This window comes from Botrytis byssoidea (genome assembly GCF_014898295.1).
Source record: "Botrytis byssoidea strain MUCL 94 chromosome Unknown BBYS_028, whole genome shotgun sequence".
NCBI lineage: Eukaryota > Fungi > Ascomycota > Leotiomycetes > Helotiales > Sclerotiniaceae > Botrytis > Botrytis byssoidea.
Window position 1 is genome coordinate 244,571 of NW_024065869.1, and position 27,564 is coordinate 272,134.

The window sequence follows — 27,564 nt, forward strand, 5'->3', positions numbered from 1 at the left end:
TATCATCCATAGTCGGCTCTTACAAACGACCTTCTAATTCCTAGGTAGTCAGAAAAAGCATTTGTTCCGGGAAGGTAATTGTCCCTTTCTCTTTTTTTTCAATGGGTAATTTTGTTTAATACTTGGAATCAAATTAAGAATTTGGTATTAGGGATATAGTAATCATTGTATTGTTCTTATGATTTTGTTCATTTCAATGATAGAATTTGTTGTTTGTTTTTAAATAGTATACGGTATCTAGGTAGGGAGTAGAATGTTTTTGGAATGGGGGGGGGGATATTTGGGTTCTCTGATTGGGTACTGGTAGGAGTTAGGAGGCTATTTGTAAGAGTTGATTATTAGCTTTAGCTTTAGCTGGGGGAGAATTGATGTGTTTCTTTGTGTGTTCTGAAGGTTGAGGGTGTGGGTGTGGGTGTGAGTGTATATATAGTAAGTTGTAGTGAGGGTTTGGGATGTGATGTGATGATGGTTTGTAATCACTGAGATGGAGATGGAGACTGAGAGGCGAGTGGTAGTGGTAGTGGTAGTGGTAGTAGAAGTAGAAGTGGAAGTGGAAGTGGAAGTGGAAGTGGAAGTGGGCATTTCCCGGTTGGAGTTGCCTGAGCTTGCCTTTGGTCCGGGTGAGGGATGAGGTTGCAGTTGCGGGGTAGTGGGCGAGGTGGGGTAGGGGTTGATATTGTATGGATGTAGCTAAGTAAGTATGTATGTATGTATGTATGTATGTATGTATGTATGTAGTGTGTGTGGGCTTAGGGGCTAGGGGAGAGTTGTTCCGGTAGGTATCTATGGTTTTTCATCTTTATTTGTCATTCTGGGAGGGGCTTGGGTTGTGGATTGTGGATTTGTGCTTGGTGGGGAGGGGGTGTGGTAGGGAAGGAATGGAACGGGATGCTGGGGAGTTTTTGTATATATATAGGTTGGGGGATGGATTCATTCTGGATTTTTCGTAGTTGGATTTTATATTTTTGAGATTGTTAATAGAGATCGAGATATTGAAAATTGGATATTAGGATGTTTTAGAGAACTGGTTGTGAGGGATTAGGGATTACGGATTAGATTGATTGGGCATCTGAAGGGAAGGAATGAATGAATGAATGAATGGGATGGGATGGTCGTAGTGAGGATTTGGTGATATCTTGATCTTGATCTTGATATTAATAGGTATTGATAGGTACTGAGGGAGAAGTCTGAAAGTTCGGAGAGGAGGGGAATAGTTTTGGGAGAGGACTTGCCATCGTGGGAACTTCCTTTAACTGAAGTGCTCGTGCTGCTTACTGTAGGGGAGAAATAGCAGAAGGGTTTCTGGACCGGATCAATTTCATATCTTCGCTCGTCTTGACGAGGTAGTTGTCCAGATTGTTGATCGGGTTTCTATTGGAAAGTTGGGTGAGAAGCTGGATATACTTATGAGAGAAGATAAGATGTCGAATTTCCACGTAGAGATCAAAATTCCAGAGATGGACCTCTGGAGTATATTGTTTAAACGGGAGGATAAACCATTTTCGGACGATCAAGGTAGTTCTTTTTCACTTCATTACTTTTGCAGAATCTCAAAACTAGGGAGAAAACTAATACCTTTAGTCCTTTACTCCTCATCCACCTCTTCACACACCTACTCCTCTATAAGATCCCAAACCATCTCTTTTGGCCTCGGTCTCCGCCACCATTACTCTTTTAAGAAAGGTGATGTCCTGACTCTTTTCTCGGAAAACAATATCGATACTCCCATTACTATGTGGGGAACACATTATATAGGTGGGATAGTCAGTCCTGCAAATCCGGTATATACGAAACGGGAATTAACGCATCACTTGAGAGACTGTGGGGCGAAAATTGTTGTCACGACGGAGGAATTGGTGGGGAGGGTAAGGGCATGCGTGAATGGTATTGAGAGGGAAACTGGGACGTGTATTGAGATATTGGTGCAAGGTGGTGAGGTTTCTGAAGGGGAAAGGGGGATTCGGGATATCTTTATGGAGGATGAGCAGCGGGATGAGAAGAGGGTGAGGATAGACCCGGAGAAGGATTTGGCGTATTTGGTGTATAGTTCTGGAACGACAGGGTTGCCAAAGGGGGTTATGTTGACTCATAGGAATGTGGTGGCGAATTTGATGCAAGTAGCTTCGAGGGAGGGAAAGTTGATGAGTTGGGATCGTGATCGAATTTTGAGTGTTTTGCCGTTTTTTCACGCGTATGGTATGTTATTTTCTTCTCTTCTATCTCGTTCCCATTGATGTTAAGAGGAAAAGTATATTGCTCGAATTAGTCTAACAGTCACAGGTCTTCAATGTCTCGTCCATCTTCCCTGCTATCTCGGAATCCCTACCATAGTCATGAAATCTTTCTCTCTTCCCACCTTCCTTTCTCTGATTCAAGAATTCAAAATCACATACACATACGTCGCACCACCGATAGTCTTACATCTAGCGAAAAGTCCAGTGGTGGAAGAATATGATATCAGTAGCTTAGGAAATATTGTAGCGGGTGCTGCACCGCTGAGTAGAGAGTTGATTCACATGGTGAAAGCGAGACTGGGAGTTGGGGTACGGCAAGCGTATGGATTAAGTGAAACGAGTCCGGTAACTCATATACAGGTACGATGAGACTTCGATATGAACAATCAAAGTTTGCTAACGCTGTGAAAAGCTCGAATATCATAACGGTCTCGGATCGGTGGGACCCCCCTTGGCAAATCAAATTGTCAAATTCATGTCGCCGTCAAATGCTGAAGTACCTGTGGGTCAAGAGGGGGAAATTTGGATCTCAGGCCCCAATGTGTTCTTGGGTTATCATAATAATCCGGATGCGACTTCTGCTGCTCTGGTTGCTTCTTCTCCCTCTGCGAAATCAAAATATCCGTTCTTCAAAACGGGGGATATTGGATTCCAAGATGCAAACGGAAATATGTATATAACAGATCGTGTCAAAGAGTTGATCAAGTATAAGGGATATCAGGTTGCGCCAGCAGAGTTGGAAGGGGTGTTGGTTGAACATGAATGGGTGGAGGATTGCTGTGTTGTCGGAGTTTTCGATAAAGAGCGGGAAACGGAGGTTCCGGTTGGATTTTTGGTTGGGAAAGCGAGTGTGGGAAAGGAAGATAGGAAATTGTATGGAGAGAAAGAAGGAATGGAGGTTAAGAAATGGCTAGAGGGTAAAGTGGCGGATTATAAGAGATTAAGGGGGGGAGTGAGATGGGTGGAGAGTATTCCGAAAAGTGCTAGTGGGAAGATCTTGAGGAGAGTTTTCAAAGATCAGATCAAGAAGGAAGGGGAGGGTAAGATTGCAAAACTGTAGTTCTGACAACTGAAGATGGGGAAGGCATTTTATTTTCGGAGAAGGTGATCAAGTCAGCAGAGATTGATGGTTTGGTTTCCATATTCACAGCAGCGCCCAATATTCTAATGTGATTTGAGCCGTATAGATTCAAAATCTGATATGATATCGAATGTCAGAAATCACTATGGAAAGGAAGACCAGACGATGTGAAATCGTGTTGAAGCCGTCGTTAGTTCCCACGGTATACACAGAGATAATCCTCACAAAGCAGGTACATGTTCTCGCTCGGGCTGCGAATATATGATTGTAATGTTCAAACACCACTACACCTGTCCATCTGGTATATATCATTGCTTTCCAGTGAACACCGGTAGCCCCCTATCAGGGCAAGCGATACTTATCGAACAAAGTTGAGGTTGAAATCAAAAGTAAATGCACGGAATTTGAACATTTGGTTAGTGCTGTGTGTCAAATTGATAATTCTGGCATTATAGCATGAGGAGTTTGAAATTAATCCCTAAAATTATCATTAGCGAAAGCTTGTGGCTCTGGGGTACAGTAGCTTAGTGGGTTCTCCCCACGGCTCCGCTTTACGAGACAGCCTGGACCTATAAATCACTGGAAGTTCTCCCCACTGTCTCTTGCACATTTCATGGGAAGTAGACTCTATGCGATGAGAAACATCTATGATTCATATTAAACAGTAATGATATCGAAAAGAATAATGACGGGTGGCACGCTTCCATAACTGAGACCGCGCCACATTTGTGCAGCGCGTGAGGCAGTGTCTTACATGTAGAAACGCGGTATAATAGAAACCATGCAGACCTTGATATCCTCGCGAAATTCTAGGAAAATGCTATCATCTTTCAAGCAATATGAGTAAGTTATGTAATTTTGATAAAGTGTTACATTTTAACAATGTCTACACGCAGATACCGTTCGTCTCCAAGCTCGAAGCGCGAGAATTGTAACCGAGCGCGATCAAATTCCTAGCTGGAATCCTTTCCTACGAGGTAGAAGATGGGCCGACAATGGCTTCGATATGGATCGTCATGGAAGAAGGGATGAGGAATCTGGCAGAGCGGAAAGTGACACGCATGCTATACCCTCACGTTTGGGACCAGCTCGTACACTCTCGGATACAGAGATCGCTAAGCTTCGCCCTGGTATTGAGTCTTTATTCGCCATGACAACCTTGGATGAGAAGCCTATGCGTCCACTTTCTGCTGGTGACCTAGTTACTGAGGGGGAAGCGGGCTCTAGCCTCGGAGAGCATCATCGGCATCGTTTTCCACGCTCCTCTTCCAGCCCCGAAGACAAACCAAACTGTGAAATTGACAAAGCAAACAAATATGCAAGAAATCACACATCACCATATGAAAATTTGATCAAAAAAATAGTCGCGATCTTCTGCTCATCATGGTTGTCGCTTCTTCTCCCATTTGTACCTGCAGGGTTTGCTGCAAATTATACCAATCTACCACCAGTCATCCTTTTCATACTAAACTTCGTTGCTATCTTTCCAAGCGCTTCTATTGTCGATATGGCTATGGATGAAGTAATGTTACGCTTTGGGAATACAGTGGGAGGATTGATCTACATGACTTTTGGGAACATCGTACAACTAGTGACCTCGATTCTTCTCCTCAAGACTCGACAGGTCGAGATTTTGAAAACTTCACTAGTCGGGGGAATTCTTGGCGGAGTTCTTTTGATAATGGGCGCGAGTTATTTCGCAGGTGGTATTGATCGACTCGAACAGTCGTTTAATGTCAGCTCGGCAAGTTATGTCGCTAATTTCTTGACATTATCTGTGGCTAGCTTGATCATCCCAACAGCATCTCATCTTTTTGCCAATTCGACCCCGGAGAATATTGCTGCGCAATCTAGAGGGACTGCAATTGTTTTGTTGTTTGTATATGGCATCTATCTATTCTTTCAGCTGAAAACACATTCATATGTCTTCAATCCAGAAGCTGGCTTGGTAATTCCAGATTCGTCACAGGCTCAATATGCGCTGACTTTGGTTGAAGTACATCAAAAGGGCACCAAGAACGACTGTCAAAGACGCCAAAGAGGACAAGATCACCAGAAGCGTGTCTTCTCCGCCAGCTGTTGATTCCACCGGCGAAGATTTAGAGCCTCATCTCACTATGACGGTCGGTATAATTACCCTCATTATCGGAACAGTTGTACTCGCCTTTAACACTACTTTCGCTGTAGACAGTATCGATGGTCTGACGGCAGATCACGCCTCACCTAGTTTCGTTGGTCTGATTCTTCTTCCTTTTCTCAACAATGATCTTATGCCCATTACATGTGCACGGATGGATAAATTAGACTTGAGTATCATGGCATCGGCCGGCAAGTCTCTTCAGACCTCACTACTAATCACGCCCCTGGTTGTGATTATTGCGTGGATTTGGGGGATAGATGATATGGGTTTATTGTTCGATGGGTTCCAGGTGGCATCTCTGTTCATGGCTGTATTGCTGTTTAATTTCCTTATTGCAGGAGGAAAGAGTAATTAGTGAGTGGTCTCGGACTCTTGTTTAGAACTTGCTAATTAGATATAGCTTGCAAGGTGTATTGCTACTCTCAATATATGTCATGATAGCTATAGCAGCTTGGTATAATTGAGCAATTTTCAAGCCCAGCACAATGGGGATTAAATTTTAGGTCTATAAGTGTTATCGCATTCCTATATAGGAAATTCCATGATCAATTCACGCTTTCGAATGTAAACATATAGTTATAGCACGGGTGCAATCGAATCAATATAATGAAGAGATCAGAAGCCCCAGCACAGAGTAGTAACTCTTCTACCACCTCACCTATTTCGAAAAAGAAAAAATTGACACACGCGATACTGAATCACGCTACAACCCACTTCGAAGAGGTACGCTACCTACGCAGATTCACACGTAGGGTGTGATGGGCTTTCATATAGCAATCCACCTTAGAACGAAGGATGTAGACAGAATGAGATACGAAAATTTGACCCTTACACGTACTACATGTGTACACACCTTACGAAACGAAGCTATCCAACAGAAACATATGAAGTGTTCGTATGACATCTCCTTGTGCCTTTCTCCAGGTAATGGGAAGCTTAATCCACGATCTATCGCCCGTAGTGTTTTTCCTGGATGAAAATAACTTGACAGGCCATTCCGATAAAATAGATATTACGCAGAGATATCTATCATGATGTCCTAGACGTGGATAAATAGAAACTAAAACCAATGTCTAAAATCGCGAGACAAAGATTCGCATTGCAGTCAGCAAGTTGCATAGAATATTCTCTCAAAACAGATGACCTCTCTTATGATCCCCGCATTTTGAAATAAACCCCCTTGATTTCCACAGGAAGAAATTCCTTCCGATATTCCCTAGTAAAATCGGAATTATGATGCATCATCCCCAAAGATCATCCATCAGCCTTTTAACAAAAATACCAACTTTTTCGCAATCTCGGAAATATTGCACAAGATATCGTAGAGTAGGCGGAGATACCACCGGCTTTAGCGGCGGATCATTCAAAGCGGTGCTGACATTGCATGAATGTCATCCACCTACATATTTTATCTCCATCATTGATTGGCTATTCCCACAAAGCGCACTCGTGTGCGGGCGGGAGTCCGCCCGCACACGGCCGCACTCTGCGATGCTTTGTCACGGACAGAGTGATATATTGTAAATGCGGAAAGGTTTGGAATATAATTCAGTTGATTCACGGGGAGGTGAGAGATGTAGAAATAGTATATAAGATGCTAGATGCCCAGCGAAGAAAGAACTTCTTCTTCCGCAATTAACAAAGCTTCAATCTCAGTATCATTCTCATCATATTCGAATTTCATCCCCTTTACTAGTATCGCATTAGACGAGCCAAATTAGCTCTTTAAAGCTTATAGAACAATGTCTTCCAACATCAAGATCGACTCCAACCTACCCGCTGATACAGTATGGTTCAGTAAGTTTTCCTCTCTCCAATCCTCTCCATCCCCTAACTAACAAAGCCCAAAGTCACTGGCTGTTCATCCGGCATTGGAAGATCTCTCGCCCAAGAAATCTTCAACGCAACAACCCATTCCATCATAGCCACAGCCCGCAACCCCTCATCTCTCACCTATCTCCCTAAATCTCCACGTGTTCTTGCTCTCGCCCTCGATGTAACTTCGCAATCCTCCGTTACCAAAGCTCTAGCTAGTGGTCTATCCACTTTCAAACACATTGATATCCTCGTCAATAATGCCGGCTATAGTGTTTTGGGCGATACAGAATTCATCCCCGACGACACCGCTCGCAAAATACTAGAAACCAATTTCTGGGGCGCAGCCCGTTTAACGAATGAAGCTGTCAAGATTTTTAGAGAGGTCAATGTAGAGAAAGGTGGATTGGTCATGCAGATTAGTACGATGGGTGGTGTGATGGCTTTTGCAGGTCAGGCTTATTATCACGCTAGGTATGATTTTTGTCCACACAATATCTATGCATCTTTGATATCTGACCAGAACTAGTAAATTCGCACTCGAAGGTTTCACCGAGTCTCTTTACCACGAAATCCCCAAATCCTGGAACATACGTTTCCTGATTATCGAGCCGGGTGGAGTCAAAACTAACTATGGCACCTCGTCTCTTGTCAAGATTCCCGCACATCCAGCTTACACAGATCCTTCTTTCGGTACACGCCAGCTGGAGGCGTTTCTGGAGAATCCTAATTTTGGAGATTACGTGGCGGATCCGGATAGAGTTGCACAGATCCTCCTCGAAGCGACGGAATTGGAAAGAAAAGGAGAAATGGGATTGAGGTTGCCAGTGGGCCCGGATAGTTGGAGCTTTATCAAGAGGAAATATGAAGAGGAGTTGGGGGGCTTGGAGAAAGTGAAGGAGTTGAGCTGGTCGACTGGAAATGAGAGTATTTTGAAGCTTACAGGATTTTTGTATGAGTAGATAGGAGAACTGTAAAGAGGCGAGGGCGGAGTTGGATCTTGCAGTAGATTTTTGTACTTGATGTGGGGGTATTATAAGGAAAGCAAGTAGTCGTGGCTGTATTTTGATGAAGTGGATGGTGCAGGTTCAACCTAATAGCAAGTGGATACGTATATTCCTGACTCCTTTGAATAATAAAGTCCTGGTCAGGTGAGATTGTAACTAATTAGAATCCTTGAGCGCTATGTTTCTACTCTGTAACACACCAAATATTTCTTTCTCTAGCGCAGTGTATATACAATTCATCTTCCGTTGCCTATAGAAACATTTAGAGACTAAAGCTTTCGTACATGAACAAATTGACATAACAAAGGTCATCGAAGGGAAGTATATGTAGGACTGAGTAGCTTGTATTTCTCAACTTCCCGGCTCTCCACACGAAAGACGTGAGTTAAATATAGAGATATAAAAGTGCGCAGGAAATAGGCAATGCCTTCTACTAGAATCTCATTCATGGATATACCGATACAGGAAAGTTCTAGACCTCCAAAGACTACATCCACCAGATATGGCCGCGGATATCAACGAACTTTTGCAGATATCATCAGGAAGAGACCTTGCTCGTTCTCTGGATTTTTCCCAAAGTGTCACGAAAATGGAGAGAAGCCATTATTTAGAGCAACAGAAAAGTATCAGACACTTCCACATCAATGTAAAGACTGTGTGCGCTGAAATCTTGAAATTCTCAGAGAACCGATATCAGTAAAATTTTGTACTTCCATTTCCAGGTTCCATATGCAATAATTAATTGCATCCAGTAGAAATGATGATCGAACCTCCCATAATATGCCACTCACCGTCCATATATATGCAACCATCCAAACTCCTTTTGATCCTACCCTATTTTACCCCATCCTATCCCATCCTATCTCATCCAGTTTCCCCATTGTCCCGTTTATGCCAACAAACCCACAACTCCGTAAGCCACCCAGCTTATTGCCAAAAACAATTGGTTCGCTCTAATTTCATTCGTCAACCCAATTGCATCGTTGAAGTCTCCAGTACCTGGAATCGGCATTTTTGCTTTGCCCTTCCAAAAATCTCCTACATATTCTCTTGTGACAAGTAAGACTGCGAGATTGACTGCAGAGAGAGCAAAGATCGTGCTACTGCTATAGCGAGAGAGAAGAAATGGAGTGGCGGTTAGAAAGCTTAGGAGGAGCTAATAGGAAAAGTCAGTTGTTGTCAAATGAGGGGTATATGGGTGTAAGAGGAGGAGAGATGAAGACTTACAGCTCCAACACTCGCAGCTTGTGTGGTACGCGTCTTGAGCAATTGCTCCTCGGCGATGTTTGAATATTTTGCAGCCTTTACAGCTTTATCTTCGTATGAGAGGAGCTTTGGGATAGCAATTGAGGAGAGGTAGAGATTGTATCCTGTGAAGGCAATTTGACCAGTGCCAATGAGACCGAGTATGGCGGCGAATAAACCCATTGCGATTGTGTTTTATTTTTTTATTTATGACGGAGTCGAGGCTTCAAGTATTTGCACACAATTGAGGTTATAAAGAGAAGAAGAAAAGTTTCGTTCGTGGTAAGTTGAGGTACGATGAGAATACGTGAATACGAACATGCCCAGTTTAAAGCCATGATGTCATTTTTGACACGGGATCAGACAGCTTCCTAACCTGCTCTCATGACGATATGAATTGTTGTCCGTTTGAAATGAAAATGGAAATTCATACTGACTCGGTCCTTACGTCGTCGTCGTCAGTATTTTTATATCTTCAAAGCAAAAATAATCCACTTCTTCACAATCATTGACACTGCACTGCGATGATCAATTGGTAATCTGACGAAATTTAGCAAGACCCAACCACAGCCACAAACAACCCAGCATCAAGATTTGGATTTGACTTAGCATTACCCAGTCAAAAGCTTGACAAATGGATCCTGAGTGATTATTCAATATGAATTTTACTCATTATTTGCCACATATTGATATTTCAAAGTTCTATACTCTACGTAAGATCTGGAAATTTCACTCAGTGTTCATCACATTTAGCCTCTTATTTCTCTCATTCTCCTCCTCTTCACTATGATACATCATGTTTCTAGGTTCATTAAACTTGGAATCGAAGCTATATTCATCAATCAAATTTACAAGGCCTTTGAAGTTTCAAGACCGTTCAGATCTTGAGTAGGAACGAAAGGTAAGACAATGAAGACTGAAAGACTTGCAAGTCCCGAGAAGAGAAGGATTAAAACACTAGTGGTGGATCAGGATTGCGACTTCTCTGAAATTCATAAGGAGATGGGAAGTATAATTGTAATGGCATATCCTTCTTGTATCATTGAATCTAAAACCACAGCATTTTCTCATATCTTAACAAGAATGGATTGTATTGAGGATCCCGAGCATCTGCTATATCAAGTTAGCGTACACTACGCATTTAAGGATATCTACACATGTCTTCGAATCAATAATGCCAATTCTGATTTGTTGGCGGAAGAGCTTGAAATGTTTGTAAGAATGAGTAGGTTATAAGTGAGTTCTTGATAAAAGCAGCTAATGAAATCCCAGTACACTCGCACCGAAAGCAAAGAGGTTACGCCGACGATTTCTCTGACTGTCCATTGATTTTCAATGATCAACTTGATACCGAGCCAATCGAAGGTGTTCAAACTTCGTCGTCGAGATCCTATCCATTCACATCTCTTACCGTTCATCCTCCACCATCATTTACACTGTGTCCAAAAACTTTCACCCTATTCCCAGAACTGCCGCCCGAGATGCGGCAAAATATTTGGTGTCTATGTGCTCCTGAACATGGGCGTGTCATAGAGCTAAACATATCTAAAGATTCAATCTTTCCTACGAAACACCCTGCGCACGCTATATTCCATGTGAATCGAGAAAGTAGGAGCCATCTCCTATCCGTCATGGGATACGAAACTTTGATGTTGAAAAATAATCGACACTTGAGAATTAAAGCATGGAGTAGGGATGCCATTATCAATTTTACACACGAGGTTCTTTTCCTTAATCCGCCAATGTTGGGAATCATTAAGGGCTACTCCCACCCTGATGGTAATATACCAAGAATGTTGCTGGCGCTCAAACAAGCAATGGAGCCAGACCAATTAGAAAGAATCAAAACACTAGCGATATCAGTCAAGTGGATTCGGGAGTTTCAGGTAAAAGCGGCTTATCATCTACCTGCATTTTGAGGCTTGGAAACTCTTATCTTAGTTTTGGAAAAGGAAGATGGGGATGAGACGAAGGAAATAGTTCTCTCAAAAATAAACGGACATACAAGTTTGTATGATGTAGATTTGTGGAAAATGTCATTGGTTATACAACAAGTTGCCAAAGCCAGTTTTCGTCTTACTCGAAGAGGGAGTTATACAAGTTGGAACCCGCCAGAGCTGGTAATGTGTCTGAAACACACTCGTGATTGGAATCAAGAAAAGTTTGTTCCGGAATTTACCTGGAGAAAGGTTCCACTGAAGGACGATCCGTGGAGACATCATCACTAAGCTCTACGAGTTTTTATAGTTGATTATTTTCATGAGAGGCAATGGTATGTATCTCAAATCAGCGCAATCCCCCCAGGCCAAAGGAAAGCTCTCTACACAAGCTGCATAGTTCGATAAGGATATCGAAGTTACATACAATTTAATAGTGTACTGAAGAGGAATCACAAGGAAAGAGTTGAATAGATCATATCGAAGTTTGAGAGTCGTATACGGATGTACATAGCGTATATCGGTTAATACGAATAATTGAAACCCATTGAGGGTTATGTCAAAAATAGAGGACTTGATTTCTACTTGATCTCAATTGCAAAGATTTATATTCACGTCTCGCACAATATTCCACATTCTCTTCACCTGCGCATTCGTCCGAGAACCCGACAAATCCTGCCGACTAAGACGCGCGGTATGAAAGGTATGGGTAAATTGTATATCACGGATATCCCTGTGATAGAGATTACTATCATATCTCGCAATAAGAGCAAGAGACGAGAAAACATAACACGTCACATCTAAGACAACCCTTATCGCCTCCCAATACCCAAAAAACTTCTTCCCGGAACTCCAAACTTTTCTCGGGGGGCAACGATAGACAGTCCAAACATTAGCGAGACTTGTATCAGTAAAACCCTCATATCTATCTAGAACACTTGGAGACGGAACATGATTGATTATTATAACTTATAATCTGTGAGGTTTGTGTGTGGATTAAAAGATGGTTATTTAGAATAATACCAAGGGCCAAGATATTGGCACTAGCTTAGCTAATCTGAATTAAACTAATTTAATATATACACATAATTAAAAGTATAACAAATACTATAATTGAAAAAATACTTTACTCTAAAACAAAATATATTTAATTTTGATTTCTATTTTTAAATATATATAAATTTATTTATTAAAAGTTCTAATTAATTCTATTAGAACTTTTTTATTTAATATTTATTAATTTTATTTTACCTCTCTTTTTAAATATTAAATCAAGTATTTATTTATTTCTTTTCCTTTTTTTCTATATAAAACTTATTTCCACAGAATTCTTTTTAAAATCAATTTAAAATTCTATAGAATTCTTTATGCAAAAAAATAATAAAAGGGATTTTATATAGGATCTAATATAAATTCAAAATGTATAATATTAATAATTAAATATATCTTTATAAACTCAAATAGTTTGATTTAATAAGCTAAATATTTGATTTTCTTTAGAATTTTAAATAGATTTATAAACTATTACTCAATCTTTATATTTCTATTTATAATATTAGATATATTATATTTTCAATATAATTATAAAGAAATATAATTCCTAATCTTAAAGAATATAGATTTATATTATTAATTGAAATAATACTTTATAAATATAACTATAAATTTAATTATATTGATTACCTTAATTATTATAGATTTGTATTTAATATTATTTATAGATTTTATTAAGTATACTTTAACTATTTGTTTTATTATAGATTTGGATCTAGCTCTTCAGGATAATATTTCTACCAGTTTCACAATTGCTTTTGTTATAATATCGAATAACTCTTTAATCCTAGATCTATATATTATTATAATAATAATAATATTTATACCTTGAGATATAGAATTTAATAAAACTATAAATAAATATGATAATATTATTAGTTATTACAAATTATTATTTAGAGTATTAAAATAATATTGAAAAGCAATCTCTATTATCTAATTAATATATTTATTATTTCTATTTGTCTATAGGTATTAAATTGTATTAAATAATAGTTTAATATTTAATAAATCTATAATCCTTTTTTATACCTTAAAAATAAACTTTTTGTTTTAATTAGAAATAATTATATGAGATATTCTTTACAATATTAGAAATAGATATTGAATTAGGGAATTTCCTTATTAAGCTGTAATTCAAGTATTTCTTCTAGAAATCAAAATAATTGCTTTAAAGAATTTATTTGTAATTGATAAAGTATAATTAAATAAATCCAATATTGATTTAAATAAAGTTAAAATGAAATCGATAGATATTATATAAAAGATATATAAAGGAGTTAGAATAGATTATAGTGATTTATAAGATTGATATTAAGGAGTTAATAATATTCTATATCAATAATAATAATAAAGAAAAGATTAAAGCTTTTTAGATATATTAAAAATATAAAAACTGAAAGAAATCTTTTTATAAATATAATTATAATCTGAATATCCTAATTAATTATATATATAATTAAATATTTCGTTTTTTAGAGATATGAGTATTATTAATCTTTTTTATAGATATATTACATTAGATTTTATATATAGAATATTTTATTTCATTTTGAAAAATAACTTTGTAATATTAATTCTCAGTTTTTTATTTTCTTCAATTTATTTAATCAATTTGGTACACTATAAATCCAATATATATATCTATTTAAGTTTTTATAGCCAAATCTTTTCAATCTATAGAATTATTATAAAATAGATTATAATTTCTGATATTTTGTAGTTATAACTTGATTCTATTTAAATTGATTTCTATTTATTTGTTTTTTTCTTAATAATATAAAATTATAATAAGATATCTAGCACAATATTAAAGTATTCAAACTTATATTATATCTTAAAACAAAATTGGAAAAGATATTCGGAATTTTGCAAATAATAAGAATTTAATTAAATTAAGGAAAATATATTTATAGAAATTTAAATAATAATCTAGATATTTATAAAATAATCTATATATATTATTATCAGAAATTTTAATAATTTAATTAAATACTAAATTCTTGAAATTATTTAATATAAATCTGTAATCTCTAATTTAATTAATTAATAATTAGATTTAATAAATATAATAAATCAAGAGAGAAATATAATTAATATAATAGACTTTTGAATTAATAAATTAATTATAAAATAATAAATTATATTATTAATTCCTTTTTTGAATATATCTATATTAATATATAGTCTTTTCTCAGAATTGAAATAATATAAAATTGAAGATTTCTTGAAAATAAGTTATAATTTATTGAATAAATCCCTTTTTTTAATAATAATATTTTTGAGTTTCAAAATTGCCACCAAGTTTTTTCTTTTAACTTTTATAATAATATTCTTATTATAAATATATAATAAATAATTTAGCTCGCTTTTTCTTTTTTATAATATTATTAATACTTTTACATAATATAGGATATATTATTACAAATAACTAATAAATTAAGATAATATTTGAATTGTTTTAAAGATTAAAAAAAAACTAAAGTTTAGATAATAAAAAGCTTATCTTTTATTAATACAAAATCAAATATATTTACTTTTTAATTAAATAATATAATAGAAGAATAAACTAAAAAGTATTTTTAAAATTTAAAATAATATTTATATTTTTTAATTACAAAAAAACCTATTAAAGATATTTAAATAATCTTTAAATATATGATTAAAAATAATAATATTATTAATATAAACTCTTATAAACTCTCTTTTTAATCTAAGAATAATATTAATATATCTCTAAATATAAATTAATGAATTTCTAAATTCTATTATTATATAAATAAATGTCTTTTAATTATAATAAGATGATATGATGAGGTATTTCTGATAATCCTTTTTGATACATTACTAATAGAAAAAGCTAGTATAATTAATAATAAATATAAAAGGATATTCAGCTATAATTATAATAATATTGGTTTGTGTGGAGATTGAATATACATCAGAAATGATAATCTGATTCAATATATAGATATCTATAATAACTTTACTTTTTTTTAATATAATTTTTTTTTATTAATTATCTTTTTCTATATACAAAATACTAAAAAACTAAAAAGGACTAGTTTTATTATTTATTTGAAATAATCTTATTTATAAAGTTTATTATAAATTTTATTTATAAGAATCTAATCTTTTTAACTTATAAAATAAATCTTTGCCTTATTTGATCTGAATTTCTTTTCCTAATTTTTGTATAAGTTAATCTCTATTTCTTTGCTTTTTAATATATTTATAAAACCTTTTCAATCTTTTTAAATTATGTAATTACTTATTATTAAATCCTTTAATTACTATTTCTATATTTTATTTCTATAAATTATAATTTTATTTAATAAAACAATCTTTTGTTTAATAAGTTCTGAATCAATTATACTTATATAATCTAGAATATTATTTGTGCTACTAATTGTTTATAAGGCTATAATTACTATAGCTATAAGCAATTCTTTAATCAAAAAGTGTTTTTTGGATTTAAATATAATAATCAATATTTGAATAAAATAATAAATATTAATCTTATTTATAACTATTATTATCTAAATATTAGATTCTATAATATTCCTAAACTTTAAATTCTTATAAATCATTATTTCTTTATTTATAGAATTCTCAATTATAATAAAGCTAAACTTATTAAATATCAAATATAAGAAAAATATAAAATTCCCTTGTTACAAAGATTTATAAATTATATTATAAATTAAAAAAAACAATTTATTATTCTTTTTATTTATAATTAATATAAATATTTAAAAATGAAATAAAATAATAATTTTATTTATAATATAAATTGGGATTTTTCTTTTAATCTTTTTTGATTATATTACAATTTTAGCTTATAAATCTGTATATTGAGATAGAATTAAGATTTTGTTGTTTAAATCGATAATCTATTCTTCTGGGATAGTAATATTGTTATTCAATAAAACTTTAATATTCAGTATATTTACAATATGAATTTTATAATAGAAATAAGCTATAATACTATTAGTTACTAATAGATAAAAATCCAAATTTATAAATTGATTTACATTATATTTTTGGGAATCTAAATTACAAATATTTATAATCTTATTTATAATATAAATCTTTATAATAAAATATATTTCAAATAGAAAAGATTAATTAATTAAACTTATATTATAATCTATATTGAAATAAATTATATATATTTCATTTTAAAAACTATTCAATAATATTTTAATCTCAATATATCTTTAACCCCTAAATACATAATCTGATAGTGATTTATTTATTTTAGCTATAAAACAAATTATTTAAAATTAATATTGAATTGAGAATAATTTTTTAGATTTAATTAATATAATATTTTATTTAAATTAATTAATAAATTGTAAGAAATAAGATAAAATAGCTTTTGAAATATTATTAATCTTGGATTTTACTGAATATTTCATTAATTTATATTTTCTATATTGATTTTTAAGATAGATATATAATTTATTTCTAATATAAAATATTTTCTAATAATTGTAATATTGATATTTAGTTTTATTAATTTTAATATTTTAAAATATTATAAAATTATTCAATTTATATTTAAAATCAATATTTAAAAGGGTAGATCTTGATTTTTGATTTCCCTTATTAAATTAAAAACTCTTAATATTATTTTAATATATATTATCAAATTTTATATCAATTGATATTTTAATATTTAAAGACTTAAATAATATTAAAACAGAATTTTGAATAAAATGAATATATTATATATCTATTTCTTTATTATAAATATTAGAATCAATATTTAACTTTTTATAACTACTTTTTAATTCTTAATAATAAATTTGATTATATATATAATTATTATGATCTTTTGTTATTTCATTTGTAATAACAATTTTCTTTATCTTATTCTTTTTGATATTATAGATTCTTATTTTATCAGTTTTTTAATTTTGTTTGGAATTCTGTTTTCAATATGATTTCCTATTTAATAAAAATGTATTTTATCTAATATTATTCTTTATCTTATTAGCATTATATTTCTTATAGAGATTAGAGAAATCCTTAGAAGATAAGAAAAAGTAAATAGATTTATAATTATTCTAGTATTATAGTTTATTAAAAGAAAAGTATTTATTGTTATACTAACTAAATAAATAATTATTAATGAAATTAGGATAGTAAATATTAAATCAATTATTCTTTTTTTATTCAATTTGTTTTATAAAGGTTAATAGATTTGTTTCTAATATTAGAATAAATATATAAATGCAAAGTTTTGTAATTAAATATTGATAAGTAATAAGTATTTGAATATATTCAAACTCGATAGTATCTATATTTTGATTAAAAACTATAATATTCTAAATAAACTCTTCAGGATTTTTATATTAATGTATATCTCTAATAATATACTTAAGCTTTTCTAACTTCTTAAATATTATATCTAATAATATAATAAAAATATATTTCCAATTTAATATATCAATTCTCAATATTAGTTTTTAATTTCCAATTATAGTGTATTGAATATTTCATTAGTGTATCAAAAACTATACCTTTGTATATAGATATTAATCAAGCTAGGAGTAAGAAGGGTAAATAACAAATAATTCCTAAGAATATCTAACGATTTAGTTTTTATATAATAATAATGAGAATATATTATAAAAAACTAAAAGTTATTCATTATTGTAATCAATATATTTAATTTTATTTATTTTAGATCAAAATAATCTAGATCTTTAAGAATGGAAATGTGAAATAATTATAATAAGGATTCTATTATATAAAAGCTTGGATTGCTTATAGTTAACTATTGAACTTGTTTTATAAAAAAGATGATAGCTAAAGATTCTATTTTATTTGATAAAAAACTAGTAATGATGAGTTAGTAATAGATAGAGTATATTAAAAAGGATATATCAGATATTAGAAAATAATAATCTTACCTTACAATTTATAATATAAATAAAATATTAATAATATCTTAAATTATTTTAATTATTTGATTATAATTATTAAATTAATTAATAAATATATTAAATATTTATTAAAAATTATTTAATAAAAAAAAGGGATTGCTTAATAAAGATTTATATAAAAAAATAAATATTATTTAATTATTTATATTTAAATTAAGTAAAATTCAAGTAATAATATTTTATTATTAAACTAATAATTTATTTTGAATTCTAGAATATTTGATAAAAAAAGAATTAAGTAATCTTGCTTTTGATATAATTTCTTAAAAAATTATATCAAATTAAGCTTTTAATTTGATAATAAAATTATTTTATATTATTATTCAAGAATATAATATTCTATTAAAATATATTTAAATTCATAATAATATTTAGATATAATAAATAAAATGTTTTTTTATAATTTAAAAGAAGTATAACAAAAGATTTGATTATAGAATATACAATATAATAAAAAAAATGATTTAGTATAATAATTAATAATTTGTTTTGATATTCAAAATAGGATTTGCTATTATTTATAAGATTTGTATATGGATTAAAAAATGATTATTTAGAATAGTGCCAAGGACTAAGATATTGGCACTAACTTAGCTAATCTGAGCTAGACTAATTTAGTACATACACGTGATTAAAAGTATAACATAATCCCATCCAAAAGGACCTCATGAATAACCAATCAAATCGCTCAGCCATACTAAAGTAAGCCCCTTCGCCAAGCTCTCATCGTCAATTTCAGCACTCTCATCCTATCAAATTTGTGTTTGTGCCACACGTTTTTATAATGCTACACCAATAAGGAGAGACATGGAGATCTGCAACAAAGAAGACCCTCGGGAAATTCCCATTCCATCCTGAGACTGCGGGATAGATCTTTCGTCATCTGCCCAGTATGTCTCACTCTGAGGAGTCTATCAGATGTATAGATAGTGAGGGTATTGAAGTGTGGAAGTGCTGTATGGTGGATTAGATGGGAAGTAGTAGAGTATTGTGTCCAGACTTGTCAAAGACGAAGAATCATGCTATATGTCATTCAGATCCAACCAGAAAGTTTTGATTTCTCTACACAGTCACCTCATCTCTCCCTCAAAAATAGAAATACAGACTCTTTTCATACCACTTTAAAATAAATCCCATACAAGTCATCAATTACACTATGAAACAAATTCAATTCTATTTTCACTCTATAGAACGTGATTGCCTCTCACAGCCTATTATTAATATCTCACCATTCCAGCACATCCACCTAGTTTCAAAATGTTTCTCCCCATCCTCTACTCTGCTTACTTGGTGGGTTACACACACTGTCTTGAAATAACAGATACATCAATACTAAAGTAAAATAAGAAAATTGCACAGCTATTGTTGTCAGAGCATGGGGATAGCAATATCGATAAATAGATTTTGCACTGTAGTTCAAAATTTGTAGTAAGTGGATAGAAAAGATAATTTCTCTGGCTGTGGTGGATATTTTTGGTCTTTGAGTCGCGTCGCATCACATTTTTGCATCAGCGAAATTATTCTATTAGACTGTCGAAAATGGAAAAACTAGGCTCTTGAACTATTTATATCTCGTCTCGCGAGTGTTAGCTTCGTATCTAGCTATCTAGAAACTGAGAACCAGCTGCTAAAGCGCTGGATGTAGATTTTGTGGTGTGGCTTCTTTAAACACTTAGGTACTTGGGTGCTATCGAACCTTCATCCATCATCGAGCTTGAGTTGCATGCCCAGTCTAGCATGAACCACGGTATCCTTCAATTCCAAGATAGATCATACAAGACATTAATAAAGCTAGTAAGCTAACTGATTAATATTCATCGATATGACCAGCTATTACCGATCATACATAGCTGGTTCTTCTAGTCGCGCAGTGAAATCTCTTCTCCTCCTATCAATTTCGAGTCCGTGGATCTAATCTAATCCCATCCCTTCACTTCATGAATGTAGAATAATAAGCAGTAAAGATTTCATCTCAGTATACACGATTATATGATGCAGAAGTTTCTTTCACCTTTTAGACAATCATAGACTGGTCGCTCATCTACCTCCGCTAAACCGCTTTCCAGTAATCTATACTTATCTATTCACTAGTTCGACATAGGAGATCATGATGTGTTCTTCTTTTTGTCAATATCCTCTCTAGACTCTTCAAGAATTTCCGAAAGAAGAATTCCGTATCATGGTAGTGAAATGTCTACACATCTCCCCAATCTAGGTAACAAGCTTAGTATGTTAAACACCACACAATACTCAAAGATCAAGTCAGAAGAAAGAATTGAAAGATAGAAGTATAATTTCTGTTCCATAACAGCCACTTGATCCAAAGCCCAGATGAAGACCATTTCCACTGGAATCTGAAATAGTGTAATTAGCAAACACTCATACCTTATCACTATCCTATGTCCATTCCAAGCTCTGCAAGCTTCAAACCCCATCTTCAAGTAAGTAAAACACCTTGAAACCGCCCAAAATACCATAGAAATTATTTTCTCTCTTCAACCCCCTTCCCAAGCAAACACCCAAAGAAACCTTCAAATAGTACCCCAGCACTGACCCACAAGTCCAAAATTTCCCATCAAACCATCAACCCGCAAACCCAACCATATTTCCTCATGAATCACCCTACCCGTGTATCTCCCTTCCCCAGATTTCGCCTACCATGTACCGCTTCTTACTATGTACCCCGTCACACAACTACCGAGCAAATGAACAAGGATACCGGTACATCCATACCATACCCTACACGTTCCCCACATGATCCTCCTCTTACCTCTTCGAATCACATAGTGCTAAATTCTTGGCTCGGGGACTACATATGATATACCTATATACATATATACCTATATACATATACATGTAAATTTCGAATGATCGCGTGATGAAAATGACGAAAACCTTCTCAATTTTCACACACTCACTCACAAATTATTTCTTACTATCTAATATCTATGCCAATCTATCAATCTATCAATCCATCATTCAAACCAGACAATTTCCCCAGAAAACAGAAGCCCAAGCGCCAAGATACGGATCGATCTCAAGTCCAAGTCCAGTTCGACTTCCCTGCGTGCAGATCCGAGTCGTGCTTGTTTGTATGTTTGTGTATGGTAACACAACATGCAAGTAAGTCAATCCACCGATCTCCTCCCCATCCACATTTCCAATCTTAGCAAACCATGACAAATGCATTCATTCCATCCCATCCCATTTCATTACGCACCAGCTTGGCGAAGTCTCCACGATTACACTATATGTATGAGGAGTACACATATTCAGCGGCCGCGGCAGCGGCACGGGATGACTATTTCAATACACGCCATCTCGCCAACGATCACGTAATGCCGCGAGGTAAGGCGTCAACGGCTTAGAAGGTTCTTGAAAATTGATGTTCGTACAAGCAAGAATTTATCTATTTCGAGGCTGGCCATGTCCATGTCGATGTTTATGCATGAGTGTACTGTGTATTGTGTATGTCCGCGAGACATCGTATGTAATACCAACTCGTAAAAAGATCTTATAATATAATTCTGCAGGAAGATGAAGATTCATAATCGTTCATTACGTAAAATTGTAGGAGCTCCGAAACAGACGAATGAGCCTCAAAATATCATGTGTGGAAAGAAACGGAGATTTGACTGCGGAGTATGAATGATGGAACGAATGTAATATGTATTATGTATCGTCTAAATATGGACGGACAGCTTTGGAGATTCGTCTTGCCGATGGGAAGGCTCAGTGAGTGACAATTCACATCAAAACCAAACTCAAACTTAATAACATGACTTGGCAAATCAATACCCGACAACGCAAAGGTGATTTGCCTTGTAAGTACTCCAGCCCGGCTGAAGTGTGACCAACGACTTACGTTTGCCGGCTGAGGAAGTTAAAGGCAGAGTTTGACGAAGATGATGTGGATCGGACATGTTCCTCTGAGAGAAGTAACAGCTGAGTTCTAAATCAGTCGTCAGTCCGTAAGCTGGCTGGAGAGGCTTTGTCTATTGATAGATAGCTCAGTACTTATATCGAGCTAATCTTCATCTTTTTCCTTTTCAACAGCTTCGATCAACAGCTTCAATCATCACACTGCAATCTTCAAGCTTGAACAGACAATTCACTTGATACCAGCGTCATAAACCAAACACTTCTCTGCCTTCAACGCATTGACAAACACCATCGCCGAGATGCAACTCATTAACATCATCATCCTATCTCTCGGCCTCAGTGCCTCCGCCATTCCCGGTTTGTCCAGTCCATTCTCTCCTCCAAAACTACCGCTTACTAACAAATTTAGTTCCTGGCGACGACCACTCTGTCTCGCACGATGGCGGAAACAAGGGTGGCAAGAACGAAAATTACGGCAATCACGATACCTATGGGGGGCATGGCAAGAGCGATAATTATGGCAGCGATGGAAAATATGGTCATGAGAATGAACATGGCAATAACGGAAATCATGGTAGCAATGGAGGCAAGAAAGGTTCCGGCGGAGTATCTCACTCCTACAGAGATGACAAGTACGGCAATTATGCGTGGAATAAGGGATTCGGTGGAGACAACAAAGGTTATGGCGGAGACTATAACAATGGCGGCAAGAACGACGATCACGGCAATTCTCATGGTTATGGTGGAGTTTCTAACTCTTACGGAGATGATAAGAACGACAATTATGGATATGGAGGAGGATATGGAGGAGGATATGGAGGAGGTTCTATCCACAGAAGAGGCGGCAGAGATGACAAGCATGACGACCATGACAAATATGGCAAGGGTAACAAACATGATAATGGCAATCATGGTGGCGGAAAGCATGATAATGACAAGCACGACAATGATGGACATGACGATTACAAGCACGGTAGTGGAAAACGTGGCAACGACAAACATGGCAAAGGAAACAAACATGACGATGACAAGCACGACAACGACAAGCACGACAACGACAAGCACGACAATGGCAAACACGGAGGCGGAAAACATGACAATGATAAAAATGACGATTACAAGCACGGGAGTGAAAAACGCGATAACGACAAGCATGATGACAAGCACGACAATGACAAGCATGACGATGATAAGCATGATGGGGGAAAGCACGACGATAACAAACATGACGACAAGCACGACGACGATAAGCATGATGATAAGCATGACAACAAGCACGACAACAACAACAACTACGGATGGAACAAAGGCAAAAACAACAACGGATATTCCTCCTGGTAAAACCAGCACACGCCACCCCACTCCAAATCACCACGCACACCTCTCCTCCTGTCTTGAAAGATAAAGAAGAAAAGAAAAAAAAAAATCGACATAGAGAGACAGGGGGAGAGAGGAGAGAGGGAAAGGGAGAGGAGAGATAGGAGAGAGAGATGGTGCAGCTCCAGTATATCATGATATACATGCATGAAGAGATGGAGGAATTTTCCAACCTAACCCAACCCAATTGAATTTATCTTGATTTTTCATTCCCGCCACTATCACACACGATCATTTTCTCGTCCAATTTTCTCGTTCACTTTCATTTCATTTCGGCTCACTTCATTTCCATTTCATTCAAAAAAAGAATATTCCTTTCTCCAGCTGGGGATTCTGTATTCGGACTGTCCTTACCATACCTACCATACCTACCTACCTACCTAGTTTAACTTTTAGAAAGCATACATACATACCTACCTACAAGAAAATAAGAACTGGCTTTTCTTGATTCTTGAGGGATTTTCTACAGAATTGCATGAGATACCATGATAGCATGATAGCATATTTGTGAATTGAATACTTTAAGTGATTGCTCAAAAAATCCAAAATCCAAATCCCCCTTCTTTTCCTTTAAAAATAAAAAGGGATTTTGATTAAACAAACGAAAGAGCATTAGCATGAATCGGGAATCATCTCGGGCTCGGTGAGTTTTCTCTTAGATGGAACTACCTTGATTTGAGAATTCTGCCAAAGATTAGGCGAAGGGTTAGGGGGATGGATGTAGTGGATACCTGAGAGAGTATATGGTACCACCTATTCAAAGTAAAATGAAAGAAATTAATGAAACAAAAGATACGCAAGAATGATGAAAATATGTTCCCTATCAATCTGCACTAGCAGTAAAACGCTGTGTGTAAGGTATTCCATATCATAATCTCCAAGCCGTTTTAAAAAAGGATACTTTTAATTTCGTCTAATCATAAAATCTTGGATGTGAATTCTCATCCAGGTATGGGCTCAGGTATCATATCATCTCTCAATTCCCCCGCCTAACTCTCATAGTTCATTTTTCTATCTCCAATCACCCCCCACATCTCCTCCACAATATCCTTTTGCCCACTAGGCGCTCCTCTGATCGCCATATATTTCCTCCCATCAACCTCACAATTCCACTCCCCAGGATTACCACCAACCATAATGCCTCCCGCTTCAACCAAAATACACCACCCAGCTGCAACATCCCAAGCCCAACAACCTCCCTCCCAAAAAACATCTTGTTGCCCACTAGCCACATGTACCAAGTTTAAAGCTGCGCTTCCCAAACTCCTAAGCGAATGTACCATTGCGCCTCCATCTTCTTTTGCAGCAGATAATTTTCTAAAGACGTCGCATTTGAGATCGAAATTATGCCCTGAGCGATCAGAGCCCCATTCTGCGGCTACGAGACAGGTACTCAAATCTTTTAATGGTTCTGGCTCTTTTTTGAGTGGCAGGCTGAATTTCTCTCCATCCTTACGAGTTACAAATGAGCCGTGACCCTTGATTCCTGTGAAGAGGTCACCAGTGAAGGGGTTATATACAACTCCTACACTGGGAACTTTGTCGACAACGAAGCCAAGAGAGATACAGAATGCGGGGTATGCATGGACGAAGTTTGTTGTGCCATCAATGGGATCGCATATGAATGTTGGGGCGGAAGTGAGTTTGGTTTCTCCTTTGACGAATGTCTCCTCGCCAATGAAGGAATAGGTTGGGTAGGCGGCGGTGAGGCGGGTGGAGACCATTGCTTCGACTGCTTTGTCGGTTTCTGTTACAAGGTCGGCAGCTGTAAAGGGAAAGCTGTTAGAAGCGATTATGAAGTGATGAAAGGGGTGTGATGGTTATTCACTTACTGTTCATCTTGGTCCCGGAGCTCAAGTATGAAGGGGTTGCGGACATAATCATACGACCTGCTTCATGAGCAATGTCGATCAAGATATCGTGAATCTCTTGGAGGTTGACTGCGGCCATCTTGGAGATTTGCTAAAAGAATGTAGAATTGAGATTTGGTTAGGGGTTGAAAAGAATAAATTAGAGTAAATAATATTCAAAAGAAGAACGCTATTTGGATGTGATGTAAGGGGTTGGACAAATGGGCTCCAAAGTGGGGTCAGAGGGGCAGCTCGGAAGCTATCTTATCAGCACGTGGGAAGCTCTTGGAGCAGGAACTGGTGGGATTAAGTCAGGGACTATTCATATTCCCTTTGACCATAGCCCGCGCGGTATAAACAAGACAAGAGAAAGACAAGAGACAGGTTTGGATGAGGTTGTTTGCGGCTTCCACTGACTTAGATGTGATGATGCAGCACCGCAGCCCTTTCAAGATAGGGCCAGAAAATGTGTCTGCCAGTGGAGGTTCAAAAAAAAAAAACAGGTATATGTATATTAGTCCATGAAGCCTTTCATTCATCTAGAACAGAACTAAAAAATACCTAATCTAAGAATGCCAGGATTATACACAGCTTCAGTAAAGTCGAAGCACCCAAGAATGTCTTCCGGTTCTCTGGTCTCAGATCTTCATTGCTCAAGGGTGTAGAAGAGATTGTGGACAGATTTTGAAATAGGATGTGCATTCGTAAAGTTTCTTTTCTGTATAAGTACAGCCTGCCCTGGAGTATCGCAAAATCCATTCGCCCATTGTACCGTACCGCCATTCAGAAATCATAACCTCCATCCGTTGCCATCTTACATGTTCTCTCTAAACATTGACCTTCTCTCCGAATGATTATCATCATGCGCCTTATTTTTTGTGTCCATTGGTCTTGGACTAACACCCCTCAATTCGGATGGATCGTCGAAAGGGTTATTCACAGATTGTACACCCATCTCCTCATCATAACGTCTATCGAGCCCAGCTTTTGATCCTCCGACATATGGTTCCGGTTCGCGACTTAAGCTTCTGCCACGAGGAGGACTTGAGAATCCAGGTCCCGTACCCGACGTTCCCGCAGCTCCCGAGTGACCACCATGTAAACCAAGCTCTTGTTCCTCGAAATATCCTCCAGGTCCATATGCATCAGCTTCTGTTCCGACTCGGGCATCCCAAGCATCATCTGGATCCAGTGGACCGAAACCGCGATTTGCTGCACGACCGCGTACGTTGCTGCTTAGAGGTTCCTCATACGCTCCTCCGGCTGATCGATTATTGCGATTCTTTAATCCATTAACTTTATCCTTCACCCATCCGACCACTCCCCCTTGTCCCGACCCGGATCCTCCATATCGATCAGATCGGCCTTTGAATGGGTTGTAAGATGATAAGGATGGTTGTGGTAAGCCTAATCGTCGTGCGCGCAAATGTGTGTAAACAATCCAAGCAACCCCTCCGATGACAGCGACGATCAGAACTATGATGAAAAAGGCACCTACACCCGAAAAGTGTGCCATGATTGAAGGATTGAATGCTTGACCATATAAAGTAGGGTTATTGTTGGTGGGTGGATTGCGATAACTTTTATTGAATTATGGTGGAAAGGCAGAGAAGGTAGGTAGGTAGGTAGGTAGGTAGGTAGGTAGGTAGGTCGGTAATCAGGCCAACAAACACTTGGTGAGGCAGTGTTTCGTCAGTGCCTCGTCAGTGCCAAAGTGCCAAAATGATGATAAGGTCGAGAAGCACCAAATTCTTTTTTTATCATTTATCAAAACAAGCTTTTCAACAAGGAAGAAGCCTGTGAGTCTCAAACTTAAGTGTAACAACAAGAGAACTTTTGCAGATTTGAATTCAAGTTTGAAGTGAAGAGCATGTTGTGGTTTCTTTGATTTAATTGGTGTAGATAATGTGAGGTTGGTAGTTACACTTTCGAAATCACAATCAAAACTCAAAAACAACGTTTGGGGGTCACAGTGACAGCAGAAGTGGT

The 27,564-nt window shown here is 35.7% G+C and overlaps 8 protein-coding genes across 8 annotated transcripts; 5 read left to right on the plus strand and 3 right to left on the minus strand.

The window, feature by feature from the left end:
- Positions 1–1,421: 1,421 nt before the first annotated feature.
- Positions 1,422–3,294, plus strand: EAE97_010508 (uncharacterized protein; the record flags this gene model as incomplete). Its single annotated transcript, XM_038881023.1, has 4 exons — positions 1,422–1,515; positions 1,582–2,196; positions 2,281–2,594; positions 2,647–3,294. 4 exons carry the CDS (start codon positions 1,422–1,424, stop codon positions 3,292–3,294), a joined length of 1,671 nt encoding a protein of 556 aa, XP_038728141.1.
- Positions 3,295–4,154: 860 nt separating this feature from the next.
- Positions 4,155–5,919, plus strand: EAE97_010509 (uncharacterized protein; the record flags this gene model as incomplete). The annotated part of the gene is made up of 4 exons (XM_038881024.1): positions 4,155–4,158; positions 4,212–5,263; positions 5,313–5,809; positions 5,856–5,919. The coding sequence occupies 4 exons, from the start codon at positions 4,155–4,157 to the stop codon at positions 5,917–5,919; spliced, it is 1,617 nt and encodes a 538-aa protein (XP_038728142.1).
- A 1,278-nt stretch (positions 5,920–7,197) lies between these two features.
- Positions 7,198–8,232, plus strand: EAE97_010510 (uncharacterized protein; the record flags this gene model as incomplete). The annotated part of the gene is made up of 3 exons (XM_038881025.1): positions 7,198–7,252; positions 7,306–7,744; positions 7,800–8,232. The coding sequence occupies 3 exons, from the start codon at positions 7,198–7,200 to the stop codon at positions 8,230–8,232; spliced, it is 927 nt and encodes a 308-aa protein (XP_038728143.1).
- A 273-nt stretch (positions 8,233–8,505) lies between these two features.
- EAE97_010511 (uncharacterized protein) lies at positions 8,506–10,015 on the minus strand. The gene is made up of 2 exons (XM_038881026.1): positions 9,505–10,015; positions 8,506–9,433 (listed from the first exon to the last, which is right to left on the minus strand). Exons 1-2 carry the CDS (start codon positions 9,703–9,705, stop codon positions 9,167–9,169), a joined length of 468 nt encoding a protein of 155 aa, XP_038728144.1. The 5' UTR covers positions 9,706–10,015; the 3' UTR covers positions 8,506–9,166.
- A 590-nt stretch (positions 10,016–10,605) lies between these two features.
- EAE97_010512 (uncharacterized protein) lies at positions 10,606–11,750 on the plus strand (the record flags this gene model as incomplete). The annotated part of the gene is made up of 3 exons (XM_038881027.1): positions 10,606–10,747; positions 10,795–11,408; positions 11,475–11,750. The coding sequence occupies 3 exons, from the start codon at positions 10,606–10,608 to the stop codon at positions 11,748–11,750; spliced, it is 1,032 nt and encodes a 343-aa protein (XP_038728145.1).
- Positions 11,751–22,561: 10,811 nt separating this feature from the next.
- EAE97_010513 (uncharacterized protein) lies at positions 22,562–23,689 on the plus strand (the record flags this gene model as incomplete). The annotated part of the gene is made up of 2 exons (XM_038881028.1): positions 22,562–22,705; positions 22,758–23,689. Exons 1-2 carry the CDS (start codon positions 22,648–22,650, stop codon positions 23,687–23,689), a joined length of 990 nt encoding a protein of 329 aa, XP_038728146.1. The 5' UTR covers positions 22,562–22,647.
- A 1,025-nt stretch (positions 23,690–24,714) lies between these two features.
- EAE97_010514 (uncharacterized protein) lies at positions 24,715–25,675 on the minus strand (the record flags this gene model as incomplete). The annotated part of the gene is made up of 2 exons (XM_038881029.1): positions 24,715–25,490; positions 25,558–25,675. The coding sequence occupies 2 exons, from the start codon at positions 25,673–25,675 to the stop codon at positions 24,715–24,717; spliced, it is 894 nt and encodes a 297-aa protein (XP_038728147.1).
- Positions 25,676–26,389: 714 nt separating this feature from the next.
- On the minus strand, positions 26,390–27,091 carry EAE97_010515 (uncharacterized protein; the record flags this gene model as incomplete). The annotated part of the gene is made up of 1 exon (XM_038881030.1): positions 26,390–27,091. The coding sequence occupies one exon, from the start codon at positions 27,089–27,091 to the stop codon at positions 26,390–26,392; it is 702 nt and encodes a 233-aa protein (XP_038728148.1).
- Between the last annotated feature and the right edge of the window lie 473 nt (positions 27,092–27,564).

Bases quoted from the DNA above. Each gene is read 5' to 3' on its own strand.
- EAE97_010511 (XM_038881026.1), bottom strand. From the start codon at position 9,705: ATGGGTTTATTCGCCGCCATACTCGGTCTCATTGGCACTGGTCAAATT. The intron at 9,434-9,504 runs GTAAGTCTTCAT...TTTTCCTATTAG, and splicing joins AAGCTGCGAGTGTTGGAGCT to CTCCTCCTAAGCTTTCTAAC.